This window comes from Engystomops pustulosus, unplaced genomic scaffold (assembly GCF_040894005.1).
Source record: "Engystomops pustulosus unplaced genomic scaffold, aEngPut4.maternal MAT_SCAFFOLD_172, whole genome shotgun sequence".
Classification (NCBI taxonomy): Eukaryota; Metazoa; Chordata; class Amphibia; order Anura; family Leptodactylidae; genus Engystomops; species Engystomops pustulosus.
The window spans coordinates 12827-29710 of NW_027285053.1; the positions used below are offsets into that span (position 1 = coordinate 12827).

The 16884-nt window shown below is 53.2% G+C and overlaps 1 protein-coding gene across 3 annotated transcripts in view; it reads left to right on the forward strand.

Moving 5' to 3' along the window:
* The first annotated feature begins 5127 nt into the window (after nt 1-5127).
* Nucleotides 5128-16884, forward strand: part of C2CD5 (C2 calcium dependent domain containing 5) — a 94287-nt gene continuing 82530 nt past the window's right edge. Inside the window, exon 1 of one of the 3 annotated variants that reach the window (XM_072131913.1) lies at nt 5128-5310. In XM_072131913.1, the coding sequence (XP_071988014.1) occupies nt 5259-5310 (52 nt within the window). In that variant the 5' untranslated portion in view covers nt 5128-5258. The remainder of the gene's footprint in view (nt 5311-16884) is intronic. The other 2 variants (XM_072131916.1, XM_072131915.1) reach the window with 2 other exon arrangements.

Sequence of the window (16884 nt, forward strand, 5' to 3'; positions counted from 1 at the left end):
CAAATTTATCACCCAGCTTCAGCTGCTTTGGTAAATCGACCTTAAGGGCAACTCCACATCCTAGAAATAGTGCAAGTCGTACTCCAGTCACACACAGAGCTGCAAGGAGGCTTCTATACTTCTAGACCAGTGATGGCAGAGGCGGACGCAATGGGGGTCATTTACTAAGGGCCCGATTCGCGTTTTCCCGACGTGTTACCCGAATATTTCCGATTTGCACCGATTTCCCCTGAATTGCCCTGGGATTGTGGCGCACGCGATCGGATTGTGGCACATCGGCGCTGGTATGCACGCGACGGAAATCGGGGGGCGTGGCCAAGTGAAAACCCGACGGATTCGGAAAAACCGCCGCATTTAAAAAAAAATAAAAAATTGGTCGCACGGGCCGTACTCACATGCACCAGGAAGAGATCAGTGATCTCCCACGCAACTCAGCGCAGCAGCGACACCTGGTGGACATCGGGCGCAGGACCTTCATGAATCGCCGGAAGACCCGAACGCTCGTCCGAGAAGCCGCCGCTGGAACACGAATGGACCGGGTAAGTAAATGTGCCCCATAATACGCCATACTCTGCACACAGCTAAAGCTGCGCTAACATGCAGAACATAGCAGAAAGCACCCTGAGACATAACTGTATACCAGTACAGGACAGGAGAGAGATGGAAGGTCCTGCTCCCTGAGACATAACTGTATACCAGTACAGGACAGGAGAGATGGAAGGTCCTGCTCCCTGAGACATAACTGTATACCAGTACAGGACAGGAGAGAGATGGAAGGTCCTGCTCCCTGAGACATAACTGTATACCAGTACAGGACAGGAGAGAGATGGAAGGCCCTGCTCCCTGAGACATAACTGTATACCAGTACAGGACAGGAGAGAGATGGAAGGTCCTGCTCCCTGAGACATTACTGCTAATCACTACAGGACAGGAGAGAGATGTAAGGTCCTGCTCCCTGAGACATAACTGTATACCAGTACAGGACAGGAGAGAGATGGAAGGTCCTGCTCCCTGAGACATAACTGTATACCAGTACAGGACAGGAGAGAGATGTAAGGTCCTGCTCCCTGAGACATAACTGTATACCAGTACATGACAGGAGAGATGGAAGGTCCTGCTCACTGAGACATAACTGTATACCAGTACAGGACAGGAGAGAGATGGAAGGTCCTGCTCCCTGAGACATAACTGTATACCAGTACAGGACAGGAGAGATGGAAGGTCCTGCTCCCTGAGACATAACTGTATACCAGTACAGGATAGGAGAGATGGAAGGTCCTGCTCCCTGAGACATAACTGTATACCAGTACAGGACAGGAGAGATGGAAGGTCCTGCTCCCTGAGACATAACTGCTTATCACTACAGGAGAGATGGAAGGTCCTGCTCCCTGAGACATTACTGCTAATCACTACAGGACAGGGAGATGGAAGGTCCTGCTCCCTGAGACATAACTGCTAATCACTACAGGAGAGATGGAAGGTCCTGCTCCCTGAGACATTACTGCTAATCACTACAGGACAGGAGAGATGGAAGGTCCTGCTCCCTGAGACATTACTGCTAATCACTACAGGACAGGAGAGATGGAAGGTCCTGCTCCCTGAATGAACTGCTAATCACTACAGGAGAGATGGAAGGTCCTGCTCCCTGAGACATTACTGCTAATCACTACAGGACAGGAGAGATGGAAGGTCCTGCTCCCTGAGACATAACTGCTAATCACTACAGGAGAGATGGAAGGTCCTGCTCCCTGAGACATTACTGCTAATCACTACAGGACAGGAGAGATGGAAGGTCCTGCTCCCTGAGACATTACTGCTAATCACTACAGGACAGGAGAGATGGAAGGTCCTGCTCCCTGAGACATAACTGCTAATCACTACAGGAGAGATGGAAGGTCCTGCTCCCTGAGACATTACTGCTAATCACTACAGGACAGGAGAGATGGAAGGTCCTGCTCCCTGAGACATAACTGCTAATCACTACAGGAGAGATGGAAGGTCCTGCTCCCTGAGACATTACTGCTAATCACTACAGGACAGGGAGAGATGGAAGGTCCTGCTCCCTGAGACATAACTGCTAATCACTACAGGAGAGATGGAAGGTCCTGCTCCCTGAGACATTAACTGCTAATCACTACAGGACAGGAGAGATGGAAGGTCCTGCTCCCTGAGACATAACTGCTAATCACTACAGGAGAGATGGAAGGTCCTGCTCCCTGAGACATTACTGCTAATCACTACAGGACAGGAGAGATGCAAGGTCCTGCTCCCTGAGACATAACTGCTAATCACTACAGGACAGGAGAGATGGAAGGTCCTGCTCCCTGAGACATAACAGCTAATCACTACAGGACAGGAGAGATGGAAGGTCCTGCTCCCTGAGACATTACTACTAATCACTACAGGACAGGAGAGATGGAAGGTCCTGCTCCCTGAGACATTACTGCTAATCACTACAGGACAGGAGAGATGGAAGGTCCTGCTCCCTGAGACATTACTGCTAATCACTACAGGACAGGAGAGATGGAAGGTCCTGCTCCCTGAGACATTACTGCTAATCACTACAGGACAGGAGAGATGGAAGGTCCTGCTCCCTGAGACATTACTGCTAATCACTACAGGACAGGAGAGATGGAGGTCCTGCTCCCTGAGACATTACTGCTAATCACTACAGGACAGGGGAGAGATGTAAGGTCCTGCTCCCTGAGACATTACTGCTAATCACTACAGGACAGGGGAGAGATGGAAGGTCCTGCTCCCTGAGACATTACTGCTAATCACTACAGGACAGGAGAGATGGAAGGTCCTGCTCCCTGAGACATAACAGCTAATCACTACAGGACAGGAGAGATGGAAGGTCCTGCTCCCTGAGACATTACTGCTAATCACTACAGGACAGGAGAGATGGAAGGTCCTGCTCCCTGAGACATTACTGCTAATCACTACAGGACAGGAGAGATGGAAGGTCCTGCTCCGTGAGACATAACTGCTAATCACTACAGGACAGGAGAGATGGAAGGTCCTGCTCCCTGAGACATAACTGTATACCAGTACAGGACAGGAGAGATGGAAGGTCCTGCTCCCTGAGACATAACTGCTAATCACTACAGGACAGGGGAGATGGAAGGTCCTGCTCCCTGAGACATTACTGCTAATCACTACAGGACAGGAGAGATGGAAGGTCCTGCTCCCTGAGACATTACTACTAATCACTACAGGACAGGAGAGATTACTGCTAATCACTACAGGACAGGAGAGATGGAAGGTCCTGCTCCCTGAGACATTACTGCTAATCACTACAGGACAGGAGAGATGCAAGGTCCTGCTCCCTGAGACATTACTGCTAATCACTACAGGACAGGAGAGATGGAAGGTCCTGCTCCCTGAGACATTACTGCTAATCACTACAGGAGAGATTGGAAGGTCCTGCTCCCTGAGACATTACTGCTAATCACTACAGGACAGGAGAGATGGAGGTCCTGCTCCCTGAGACATTACTGCTAATCACTACAGGACAGGAGAGATGGAAGGTCCTGCTCCCTGAGACATTACTGCTAATCACTACAGGACAGGAGAGATGGAAGGTCCTGCTCCCTGAGACATTACTGCTAATCACTACAGGACAGGAGAGATGGAAGGTCCTGCTCCCTGAGACATTACTGCTAATCACTACAGGACAGGAGAGATGGAAGGTCCTGCTCCCTGAGACATTACTGCTAATCACTACAGGAGAGATGGAGGTCCTGCTCCCTGAGACATTACTGCTAATCACTACAGGACAGGAGAGATGGAAGGTCCTGCTCCCTGAGACATTACTGCTAATCACTACAGGAGAGATGGAAGGTCCTGCTCCCTGAGACATTACTGCTAATCACTACAGGACAGGAGAGATGGAGGTCCTGCTCCCTGAGACATTACTGCTAATCACTACAGGACAGGAGATATGGAGGTCCTGCTCCCTGAGACATTACTGCTAATCACTACAGGACAGGAGATACTTGGAGGAGGTGCAGCTCTGGGTGTGACTAGAGTAGAAGACGAGACATTTGGGTGAGATCCTTGGAGGAGGTGCAGCTCTGGGTGTGACTAGAGTAGAAGACGAGACATTTGGGTGAGATCCTTGGAGGAGGTGCAGCTCTGGGTGTGACTAGAGTAGAAGACGAGACATTTGGGTAAGATACTTGGAGGAGGTGCAGCTCTGGTTGTGACTAGAGTAGAAGACGAGACATTTGGGTAAGATACTTGGAGGAGGTGCAGCTCTGGGTGTGACTAGAGTAGAAGACGAGACATTTGGGTGAGATACTTGGAGGAGGTGCAGCTCTGGGTGTGACTAGAGTAGAAGACGAGACATTTGGGTGAGATACTTGGAGGAGGTGCAGCTTTGGGTGTGACTAGAGTAGAAGACGAGACATTTGGGTGAGATCCTTGGAGGAGGTGCAGCTCTGGGTGTGACTAGAGTAGAAGACGAGACATTTGGGTAAGATACTTGGAGGAGGTGCAGCTCTGGGTGTGACTAGAGTAGAAGACGATACATTTGGGTGAGATCCTTGGAGGAGGTGCAGCTCTGGGTGTGACTAGAGTAGAAGACGAGACATTTGGGTGAGATACTTGGAGGAGGTGCAGCTCTGGGTGTGACTAGAGTAGAAGACGAGACATTTGGGTGAGATACTTGGAGGAGGTGCAGCTCTGGGTGTGACTAGAGTAGAAGACGAGACATTTGGGTAAGATACTTGGAGGAGGTGCAGCTCTGGGTGTGACTAGAGTAGAAGACGATACATTTGGGTGAGATCCTTGGAGGAGGTGCAGCTCTGGGTGTGACTAGAGTAGAAGACGAGACATTTGGGTGAGATACTTGGAGGAGGTGCAGCTCTGGGTGTGACTAGAGTAGAAGACGAGACATTTGGGTGAGATACTTGGAGGAGGTGCAGCTCTGGGTGTGACTAGAGTAGAAGACGAGACATTTGGGTGAGATACTTGGAGGAGGTGCAGCTCTGGGTGTGACTAGAGTAGAAGACGAGACATTTGGGTGAGATACTTGGAGGAGGTGCAGCTCTGGGTGTGACTAGAGTAGAAGACGAGACATTTGGGTGAGATACTTGGAGGAGGTGCAGCTGCTCTTTTGGTTTTCATGTGATGGACACATTTCGCTCCCCTATTCCAGACGTTGTGTGTGTGTCGTGTCAATGTGTCAGTGATGTCACTTGTGTCGATGCTTCTCTAACTCACGTGATTTGCTGTTCTCAGCCTTTGTCGGGATAATGGGTAACACCAGATCTTACAAACTGCTAGACTGGAGTAGTTACAGCGCAGGTACATCCCCTCCATCCGTCCTTCCATGACACCCGCTGACAGGCGGCAACAAAAGCTATGGCTGCTCAGTGACGCCCTGCCCTGGGGAGGGGTGACCGGCTGTGCCCGGGGGAGAGGGGGGGCGGCTGTGCCCGTGGGAGGGGGTCCAGGCTGTGCCCGGGGGAGGGGGTCCAGGCTGTGCCCAGGGGAGGGGGGTCCGGCTATGCCCGGGGAGGGGGGTCCGGCTATGCCCGGGGAGGGGGGTCCGGCTATGCCCGGGGGAGAGGGGGGCCGGCTGTGCCCGGGGGAGGGGGTCCGGCTGTGCCCCGGGGAGGGGGTCCCGGCTGTGCCCGAGGAGGGGGGTCCTGGCTGTGCCCAGGGGAGGGGGGCCCGGCTATGCCCGGGGGAGAGGGGGGCCGGCTGTGCCCGGGGGAGAGGGGGGGCGGCTGTGCCCGTGGGAGGGGGTCCAGGCTGTGCCCGGGGGAGGGGTGCCCGTCTGTGCCCGGGGAGGGGGTCCAGGCTGTGCCCGTGGGAGGAGGTCCAGGCTGTGCCCGTGGGAGGAGGTCCAGGCTGTGCCCGTGGGAGGAGGTCCAGGCTGTGCCCGTGGGAGGGGGTCCAGGCTGTGCCTGCGGAGGGGGTCCAGGCTGTGACTCGCGCTGACGAGGTTTTGTGCCGTTTTCTTGTGCGGTGACTCGCGCTGACGAGGTTTTGTGCCGTTTTCTTGTGCGGTGACTCACGCTGACGAGGTTTTGTGCCGTTTTCTTGTGCGGTGACTCGCGCTGACGAGGTTTGGTGCTGTTTTCTTGTGCGGTGACTCGCGCTGACGAGGTTTTGTGCCGTTTCTTGTGCGGTGACTCGCGCTGACGAGGTTTTGTGCCGTTTTCTTGTGCGGTGACTCGCGCTGACGAGGTTTTGTGCCGTTTTCTTGTGCTGTGACTCGTGCTGACGAGGTTTTGTGCCGTTTTCTTGTGCTGTGACTCGTGCTGACGAGGTTTTGTGCTGTTTTCTTGTGCGGTGACTCGCGCTGACGAGGTTTGGTGCTGTTTTCTTGTGCGGTGACTCGGGCTGACGAGGTTTTGTGCCGTTTTCTTGTGCGGTGACTTGCGCTGACGAGGTTTGGTGCCGTTTTCTTGTGCGGTGACTCGCGCTGACGAGGTTTTGTGCCGTTTTCTTGTGCGGTGACTTGCGCTGACGAGGTTTGGTGCTGTTTTCTTGTGCGGTGACTCGCGCTGACGAGGTTTTATGCCGTTTTCTTGTGCGGTGACTCGTGCTAACGAGGTTTTGTGCCGTTTTCTTGTGCGGTGACTCGCGCTGACGAGGTTTTGTGCTGTTTTCTTGTCCTTTGACCCGCGCTGACGAGGTTTTGTGCCGTTTTCTTGTCCTTTGACCCGCGCTGACGAGGTTTTGTGCTGTTTTCTTGTGCGGTGACTCGCGCTGACGAGGTTTTGTGCCGTTTTCTTGTGCGGTGACTCGGGCTGACGAGGTTTTGTGCCGTTTTCTTGTGGGGTGACTCGCGCTGACGAGGTTTTGTGCTGTTTTCTTGTGCGGTGACTCGCGCTGACGAGGTTTGGTGCCGTTTTCTTGTGCGGTGACTCGCGCTGACGAGGTTTTGTGCTGTTTTCTTGTGCGGTGACTTGCGCTGACGAGGTTTTGTGCCGTTTTCTTGTGCTGTGACTCGCGCTGACGAGGTTTTGTGCCGTTTTCTTGTGCGGTGACTCGCGCTGACGAGGTTTTGTGCTGTTTTCTTGTGCGGTGACTTGCGCTGACGAGGTTTTGTGCTGTTTTCTTGTGCGGTGACTCGCGCTGACGAGGTTTTGTGCTGTTTTCTTGTGCGGTGACTCGCGCTGATGAGGTTTTGTGCCGTTTTCTTGTGCGGTGACTCGCGCTGACGAGGTTTTGTGCTGTTTTCTTGTGCGGTGACTCGTGCTGACGGAGGTTTTGTGCCGTTTTCTTGTGCGGTGACTCGGGCTGATGAGGTTTTGTGCCGTTTTCTTGTGCGGTGACTCGCGCTGACGAGGTTTTATGCTGTTTTCTTGTGCGGTGACTCGCGCTGACGAGGTTTTATGCTGTTTTCTTGTGCGGTGACTCGGGCTGACGAGGTTTTGTGCCGTTTTCTTGTGGGGTGACTCGCGCTGATGAGGTTTTGTGCCGTTTTCTTGTGCGGTGACTCGCGCTGACGAGGTTTTATGCTGTTTTCTTGTGCGGTGACTCGCGCTGACGAGGTTTTGTGCCGTTTTCTTGTGCGGTGACTCGCGCTGACGAGGTTTGGTGCCGTTTTCTTGTGCGGTGACTCGTGCTGACGAGGTTTTGTGCTGTTTTCTTGTGCGGTGACTCGTGCTGACGAGGTTTTGTGCCGTTTTCTTGTGCGGTGACTCGCGCTGACGAGGTTTTGTGCCGTTTTCTTGTGCGGTGACTCGCGCTGACGAGGTTTGGTGCCGTTTTCTTGTGCGGTGACTCGCGCTGACGAGGTTTTGTGCCGTTTTCTTGTGCGGTGACTCGCCCTGACGAGGTTTTGTGCCGTTTTCTTGTGCGGTGACTCGCGCTGACGAGGTTTTGTGCTGTTTTCTTGTGCGGTGACTCGCCCTGACGAGGTTTTGTGCCGTTTTCTTGTGCGGTGACTCGCGCTGATGAGGTTTTGTGCTGTTTTCTTGTGCGGTGACTCGCGCTGACGAGGTTTTGTGCTGTTTTCTTGTGCGGTGACTCGCGCTGACGAGGTTTTGTGCCGTTTTCTTGTGCTGTGACTCGCCCTGACGAGGTTTTGTGCCGTTTTCTTGTGCGGTGACTCGCGCTGACGAGGTTTTGTGCTGTTTTCTTGTGCGGTGACTCGCCCTGACGAGGTTTTGTGCCGTTTTCTTGTGCGGTGACTCGTGCTGACGAGGTTTTGTGCCTGTTTTCTTGTGCGGTGACTCGCGCTGACGAGGTTTTGTGCCGTTTTCTTGTGCGGTGACTCGCACTGACGAGGTTTGTGCTGTTTTCTTGTGCGGTGACTCGCGGTGACGAGGTTTTGTGCTGTTTTCTTGTGTGGTGACTCGCGCTGATGAGGTTTTGTGCCGTTTTCTTGTGCGGTGACTCGCGCTGACGAGGTTTTGTGCCGTTTTCTTGTGCGGTGACTCGCGCTGACGAGGTTTTTGTGCCGTTTTCTTGTGCGGTGACTCGCGCTGACGAGGTTTGGTGCTGTTTTCTTGTGCGGTGACTCGCGCTGACGAGGTTTTGTGCCGTTTTCTTGTGCGGTGACTCGCGCTGACGAGGTTTTGTGCTGTTTTCTTGTGCGGTGACTCTTGCTGACGAGGTTTTGTGCTGTTTTCTTGTGCGGTGACTCGCGCTGACGAGGTTTTGTGCTGTTTTCTTGTGCGGTGACTCGCCCTGACGAGGTTTTGTGCTGTTTTCTTGTGCTGTGACTCGCGCTGACGAGGTTTTGTGCTGTTTTCTTGTGCGGTGACTCGCGCTGACGAGGTTTTGTGCTGTTTTCTTGTGCGGTGACTCGCCCTGACGAGGTTTTGTGTCGTTTTCTTGTGGGGTGACTCGCGCTGACGAGGTTTTGTGTCGTTTTCTTGTGCGGTGACTCGCGCTGACGAGGTTTTGTGCTGTTTTCTTGTGCGGTGACTCGCGCTGACGAGGTTTTATGCCGTTTTCTTGTGCGGTGACTTGCGCTGACGAGGTTTTGTGCTGTTTTCTTGTGCTGTGACTCGCCCTGACGAGGTTTTGTGCTGTTTTCTTGTGCGGTGACTCGCGCTGACGAGGTTTTGTGCCGTTTTCTTGTGGGGTGACTCGCGCTGACGAGGTTTGGTGCCGTTTTCTTGTGCGGTGACTCGCGCTGACGAGGTTTTATGCTGTTTTCTTGTGCGGTGACTTGCGCTGACGAGGTTTTATGCTGTTTTCTTGTGCGGTGACTCGCCCTTGTCACGGTAGGCTGTGACGTATACTTGATATGCTGTGACGTATGCTTGAGATGTGTCACTATATGGGGTTTGTATTGTGTTACATGTGTATGTGTATATAATCATGTGTGTAACATGGACTTCTGGAGGTTTGTAGTCCTGGAATGTTCTCTCCTGCAGAGGTCTCAGTGACCCCACAGCTCCAGTGGGGGTTGCTGTACTAGGGTAATAAATTCCCACCACCCCCTACTAGGTGATAAGCAGATAGCAGAGGAGGTGGGGGTGGATTTGGGTGTGGGGATGTTGTTTTGAAACTGTTTTTGAGAGGGAGTTGTTGATGAACCTTTGTCTGGAGAGCAAGCTGCGGCGCTCTACCTGAGGACATGGCTGATATGTAACTTGTGATTATACTGGAATAAAACCTGAAGAAATATCGCTCAGTGCTTGTCTTCTCTGATCACGAGGGCCTTTCGTGACAGCCCTGACGAGGTTTTGTGCCGTTTTCTTGTGCGGTGACTCGCGCTGACGAGGTTTGGTGCTGTTTTCTTGTGTGGTGACTCGCGCTGACGAGGTTTTGTGCCGTTTTCTTGTGTGGTGACTCGCGCTGACGAGGTTTTGTGCCGTTTTCTTGTGCGGTGACTCGCACTGACGAGGTTTTGTGCTGTTTTCTTGTGGGGTGACTCGCCCTGACGAGGTTTGGTGCCGTTTTCTTGTGCGGTGACTCGCGCTGACGAGGTTTTGTGCCGTTTTCTTGTGGGGTGACTCGCGCTGACGAGGTTTGGTGCCGTTTTCTTGTGGGGTGACTCGCGCTGACGAGGTTTTGTGCTGTTTTCTTGTGCGGTGACTTGCGCTGACGAGGTTTTGTGCTGTTTTCTTGTGCGGTGACTTGCGCTGACGAGGTTTGGTGCCGTTTTCTTGTGGGGTGACTCGCGCTGACGAGGTTTTGTGCCGTTTTCTTGTGCGGTGACTCGCGCTGACGAGGTTTTGTGCTGTTTTCTTGTGCGGTGACTCGCCCTGATGAGGTTTTGTGCTGTTTTCTTGTGCGGTGACTCGCGCTGACGAGGTTTTGTGCCGTTTTCTTGTGCGGTGACTCGCGCTGACGAGGTTTTGTGCTGTTTTCTTGTGCGGTGACTTGCGCTGACGAGGTTTTGTGCCGTTTTCTTGTGCGGTGACTTGCGCTGACGAGGTTTTGTGCTGTTTTCTTGTGCGGTGACTCGCGCTGACGAGGTTTTGTGCCGTCATGTGCAGTGACTCGCGCTGACGAGGTTTTGTGCTGTTTTCTTGTGCGGTGACTCGCGCTGACGAGGTTTTGTGCTGTTTTCTTGTGCGGTGACTCGCGCTGACGAGGTTTTGTGCTGTTTTCTTGTGCGGTGACTTGCGCTGACGAGGTTTTGTGCTGTTTTCTTGTGCGGTGACTCGCGCTGACGAGGTTTTGTGCTGTTTTCTTGTGCGGTGACTTGCCCTGACGAGGTTTTGTGCCGTTTTCTTGTGCGGTGACTCGCGCTGACGAGGTTTTGTGCCGTTTTCTTGTGCGGTGACTCGCCCTGACGAGGTTTTGTGCTGTTTTCTTGTGCGGTGACTTGCGCTGACGAGGTTTTGTGCCGTTTTCTTGTGCGGTGACTCGCGCTGACGAGGTTTTGTGCCGTTTTCTTGTGCGGTGACTCGCGCTGACGAGGTTTTGTGCTGTTTTCTTGTGCTGTGACTCGCCCTGACGAGGTTTTGTGCTGTTTTCTTGTGCGGTGACTCGCGCTGACGAGGTTTTGTGCCGTTTTCTTGTGCGGTGACTCGCGCTGACGAGGTTTTGTGCTGTTTTCTTGTGCTGTGACTCGCGCTGACGAGGTTTTATGCTGTTTTCTTGTGCGGTGACTCGCCCTGACGAGGTTTGGTGCCGTTTTCTTGTGCGGTGACTCGTGCTGACGAGGTTTTGTGCCGTTTTCTTGTGGGGTGACTCGCCCTGACGAGGTTTTGTGCTGTTTTCTTGTGCGGTGACTCGCCCTGACGAGGTTTTGTGCTGTTTTCTTGTGGGGTGACTCGCGCTGACGAAATTTTGTGCCGTTTTCTTGTGCGGTGACTCGCCCTGACGAGGTTTTGTGCCGTTTTCTTGTGCTGTGACTCGCGCTGACGAGGTTTTGTGCCGTTTTCTTGTGCGGTGACTTGCGCTGACGAGGTTTTGTGCTGTTTTCTTGTGCGGTGACTCGCGCTGACGAGGTTTTATGCTGTTTTCTTGTGCGGTGACTTGCGCTGACGAGGTTTTATGCTGTTTTCTTGTGCGGTGACTCGCCCTTGTCACGGTAGGCTGTGACGTATACTTGATATGCTGTGACGTATGCTTGAGATGTGTCACTATATGGGGTTTGTATTGTGTTACATGTGTATGTGTATATAATCATGTGTGTAACATGGACTTCTGGAGGTTTGTAGTCCTGGAATGTTCTCTCCTGCAGAGGTCTCAGTGACCCCACAGCTCCAGTGGGGGCTGCTGTACTGGGGTAATAAATTCCCACCACCCCCTAGTAGGTGATAAGCAGATAGCAGAGGAGGTGGGGGTGGATTTGGGTGTGGGGATGTTGTTTTGAAACTGTTTTTGAGAGGGAGTTGTTGATGAACCTTTGTCTGGAGAGCAAGCTGCGGCGCTCTACCTGAGGACATGGCTGATATGTAACTTGTGATTATACTGGAATAAAACCTGAAGAAATATCGCTCAGTGCTTGTCTTCTCTGATCACGAGGGCCTTTCGTGACAGCCCTGACGAGGTTTTGTGCCGTTTTCTTGTGCGGTGACTCGCGCTGACGAGGTTTGGTGCTGTTTTCTTGTGTGGTGACTCGCGCTGACGAGGTTTTGTGCCGTTTTCTTGTGTGGTGACTCGCGCTGACGAGGTTTTGTGCCGTTTTCTTGTGTGGTGACTCGCGCTGACGAGGTTTTGTGCCGTTTTCTTGTGCGGTGACTCGCACTGACGAGGTTTTGTGCTGTTTTCTTGTGGGGTGACTCGCCCTGACGAGGTTTGGTGCCGTTTTCTTGTGCGGTGACTCGCGCTGACGAGGTTTTGTGCCGTTTTCTTGTGGGGTGACTCGCGCTGACGAGGTTTGGTGCCGTTTTCTTGTGGGGTGACTCGCGCTGACGAGGTTTTGTGCTGTTTTCTTGTGCGGTGACTTGCGCTGACGAGGTTTTGTGCTGTTTTCTTGTGCGGTGACTTGCGCTGACGAGGTTTGGTGCCGTTTTCTTGTGGGGTGACTCGCGCTGACGAGGTTTTGTGCCGTTTTCTTGTGCGGTGACTCGCGCTGACGAGGTTTTGTGCTGTTTTCTTGTGCGGTGACTCGCCCTGATGAGGTTTTGTGCTGTTTTCTTGTGCGGTGACTCGCGCTGACGAGGTTTTGTGCCGTTTTCTTGTGCGGTGACTCGCGCTGACGAGGTTTTGTGCTGTTTTCTTGTGCGGTGACTTGCGCTGACGAGGTTTTGTGCCGTTTTCTTGTGCGGTGACTTGCGCTGACGAGGTTTTGTGCTGTTTTCTTGTGCGGTGACTCGCGCTGACGAGGTTTTGTGCCGTTTTCTTGTGGGGTGACTCGCGCTGACGAGGTTTTGTGCCGTTTTCTTGTGCGGTGACTAGCGCTGATGAGGTTTGGTGCTGTTTTCTTGTGCGGTGACTCGCGCTGACGAGGTTTTGTGCTGTTTTCTTGTGCGGTGACTTGCGCTGACGAGGTTTTGTGCTGTTTTCTTGTGCGGTGACTCGCGCTGACGAGGTTTTGTGCCGTTTTCTTGTGTGGTGACTCGCCCTGACGAGGTTTTGTGCTGTTTTCTTGTGCGGTGACTCGCGCTGACGAGGTTTTGTGCCGTTTTCTTGTGTGGTGACTCGCCCTGACGAGGTTTTGTGCTGTTTTCTTGTGCGGTGACTTGCGCTGACGAGGTTTTGTGCCGTTTTCTTGTGCGGTGACTCGCGCTGACGAGGTTTTGTGCCGTTTTCTTGTGCGGTGACTCGCGCTGACGAGGTTTTGTGCTGTTTTCTTGTGCTGTGACTCGCCCTGACGAGGTTTTGTGCTGTTTTCTTGTGCGGTGACTCGCGCTGACGAGGTTTTGTGCCGTTTTCTTGTGCGGTGACTCGCGCTGACGAGGTTTTGTGCTGTTTTCTTGTGCTGTGACTCGCGCTGACGAGGTTTTATGCTGTTTTCTTGTGCGGTGACTCGCCCTGACGAGGTTTTGTGCCGTTTTCTTGTGCGGTGACTCGTGCTGACGAGGTTTTGTGCCGTTTTCTTGTGGGGTGACTCGCCCTGACGAGGTTTTGTGCTGTTTTCTTGTGCGGTGACTCGCCCTGACGAGGTTTTGTGCTGTTTTCTTGTGGGGTGACTCGCGCTGACGAAATTTTGTGCCGTTTTCTTGTGCGGTGACTCGCCCTGACGAGGTTTTGTGCCGTTTTCTTGTGCTGTGACTCGCGCTGACGAGGTTTTGTGCCGTTTTCTTGTGCGGTGACTCGCGCTGACGAGGTTTTGTGCTGTTTTCTTGTGCGGTGACTCGCGCTGACGAGGTTTGGTGCCGTTTTCTTGTGCGGTGACTCGCGCTGACGAGGTTTTGTGCCGTTTTCTTGTGGGGTGACTCGCGCTGACGAGGTTTTGTGCTGTTTTCTTGTGCGGTGACTCGCGCTGACGAGGTTTTATGCTGTTTTCTTGTGCGGTGACTCGCGCTGACGAGGTTTTGTGCCGTTTTCTTGTGCTGTGACTCGCGCTGACGAGGTTTTGTGCTGTTTTCTTGTGGGGTGACTCGCGCTGACGAGGTTTTGTGCCGTTTTCTTGTGCGGTGACTCGCGCTGACGAGGTTTTGTGCTGTTTTCTTGTGGGGTGACTCGTGCTGACGAGGTTTTGTGCTGTTTTCTTGTGCGGTGACTCGTGCTGACGAGGTTTTGTGCTGTTTTCTTGTGCGGTGACTCGCGCTGACGAGGTTTTGTGCCGTTTTCTTGTGGGGTGACTCGCGCTGACGAGGTTTTGTGCCGTTTTCTTGTGCGGTGACTAGCGCTGATGAGGTTTGGTGCTGTTTTCTTGTGCGGTGACTCGCGCTGACTAGGTTTTGTGCTGTTTTCTTGTGGGGTGACTCGCCCTGACGAGGTTTTGTGCCGTTTTCTTGTGCGGTGACTCGCCCTGACGAGGTTTTGTGCCGTTTTCTTGTGCGGTGACTCGCCCTGACGAGGTTTTGTGCTGTTTTCTTGTGGGGTGACTCGGGCTGACGAGGTTTTGTGCTGTTTTCTTGTGCTGTGACTCGCGCTGACGAGGTTTTGTGCTGTTTTCTTGTGCGGTGACTTGCGCTGACGAGGTTTTGTGCCGTTTTCTTGTGCGGTGACTCGCCCTGACGAGGTTTTGTGCCGTTTTCTTGTGCGGTGACTCGCGCTGATGAGGTTTTGTGCTGTTTTCTTGTGCGATGACTCGCGCTGACGAGGTTTTGTGCTGTTTTCTTGTAGGGTGACTCGCGCTGACGAGGTTTTGTGCCGTTTTCTTGTGCGGTGACTCGCCCTGACGAGGTTTTGTGCTGTTTTCTTGTGGGGTGACTCGCGCTGACGAGGTTTTGTGCCGTTTTCTTGTGCGGTGACTCGCCCTGACGAGGTTTTGTGCCGTTTTCTTGTGCGGTGACTCGCGCTGACGAGGTTTTGTGCCGTTTTCTTGTGCGGTGACTCGCGCTGACGAGGTTTTGTGCCGTTTTCTTGTGCGGTGACTCGCGCTGACGAGGTTTTGTGCCGTTTTCTTGTGCGGTGACTCGCGCTGACGAGGTTTGGTGCTGTTTTCTTGTGCGGTGACTCGCGCTGACGAGGTTTTGTGCTGTTTTCTTGTGCGGTGACTCGCGCTGACGAGGTTTGGTGCCGTTTTCTTGTGCTGTGACTCGCGCTGATGAGGTTTTGTGCTGTTTTCTTGTGCGGTGACTCGCGCTGACGAGGTTTTGTGTTGTTTTCTTGTGTGGTGACTCGCCCTGGCGAGGTTTTGTGCTGTTTTCTTGTGCGGTGACTCGCGCTGACGAGGTTTTGTGCTGTTTTCTTGTGCGGTGACTCGCCCTGACGAGGTTTTGTGCCGTTTTCTTGTGGGGTGACTCGCCCTGACGAGGTTTTGTGCCGTTTTCTTGTGCGTTGACTCGTGCTGACGAGGTTTGGTGCTGTTTTCTTGTGCGGTGACTCGCGCTGACGAGGTTTTGTGCTGTTTTCTTGTGCCGTGACTCGCGCTGACGAGGTTTTGTGCCGTTTTCTTGTGCCGTGACTCGCGCTGACGAGGTTTTGTGCTGTTTTCTTGTGCGGTGACTCAGGCTGACGAGGTTTGGTGCTGTTTTCTTGTGCGGTGACTCGTGCTGACGAGGTTTTGTGCCGTTTTCTTGTGCGGTGACTCGCGCTGACGAGGTTTTGTGCTGTTTTCTTGTGCGGTGACTCGCGCTGATGAGGTTTTGTGCCGTTTTCTTGTGCGGTGACTCGCGCTGACGAGGTTTTGTGCTGTTTTCTTGTGTGGTGACTCGCGCTGACGAGGTTTTGTGCTGTTTTCTTGTGCGGTGACTCGCGCTGACGAGGTTTTGTGCTGTTTTCTTGTGCGGTGACTCGCGCTGACGAGGTTTTGTGCTGTTTTCTTGTGCGTTGACTCGTGCTGACGAGGTTTGGTGCTGTTTTCTTGTGCGGTGACTCGCGCTGACGAGGTTTTGTGCTGTTTTCTTGTGCCGTGACTCGCGCTGACGAGGTTTTGTGCCGTTTTCTTGTGCGGTGACTCGCGCTGACGAGGTTTTGTGCCGTTTTCTTGTGCGGTGACTCGCGCTGACGAGGTTTTGTGCCGTTTTCTTGTGCGGTGACTCGCGCTGACGAGGTTTTGTGCCGTTTTCTTGTGCGGTGACTCGCCCTGACGAGGTTTTGTGCCGTTTTCTTGTGCGGTGACTCGCGCTGACGAGGTTTTGTGCCGTTTTCTTGTGCGGTGACTCTCGCTGACGAGGTTTTGTGTCGTTTTCTTGTGCGGTGACTCTCGCTGACGAGGTTTTGTGTCGTTTTCTTGTGCGGTGACTCGCGCTGACGAGGTTTTGTGCTGTTTTCTTGTGCGGTGACTCGCGCTGACGAGGTTTTATGCTGTTTTCTTGTGCGGTGACTCTCGCTGACGAGGTTTTGTGCTGTTTTCTTGTGCGGTGACTCGCGCTGATGAGGTTTTGTGCTGTTTTCTTGTGCGGTGACTCGCCCTGACGAGGTTTTGTGCCGTTTTCTTGTGTGGTGACTCGCCCTGACGAGGTTTTATGCTGTTTTCTTGTGCGGTGACTCGCGCTGACGAGGTTTTGTGCTGTTTTCTTGTGCGGTGACTCGCGCTGACGAGGTTTTGTGCCGTTTTCTTGTGCGGTGACTCGCGCTGACGAGGTTTTGTAGCGTTTTCTTGTGCGGTGACTCGCCCTGACGAGGTTTTGTGCCGTTTTCTTGTGCGGTGACTCGCCCTGACGAGGTTTTGTGCTGTTTTCTTGTGCTGTGACTCGCGCTGACGAGGTTTTGTGCCGTTTTCTTGTGCGGTGACTCGGGCTGACGAGGTTTTGTGCCGTTTTCTTGTGCGATGACTCGCGCTGACGAGGTTTGGTGCTGTTTTCTTGTGCGGTGACTCGCGCTGACGAGGTTTGGTGCTGTTTTCTTGTGCGGTGACTCGCGCTGACGAGGTTTTGTGCTGTTTTCTTGTGCGGTGACTCGGTCTGACGAGGTTTTGTGCCGTTTTCTTGTGCGGTGACTCGCGCTGACGAGGTT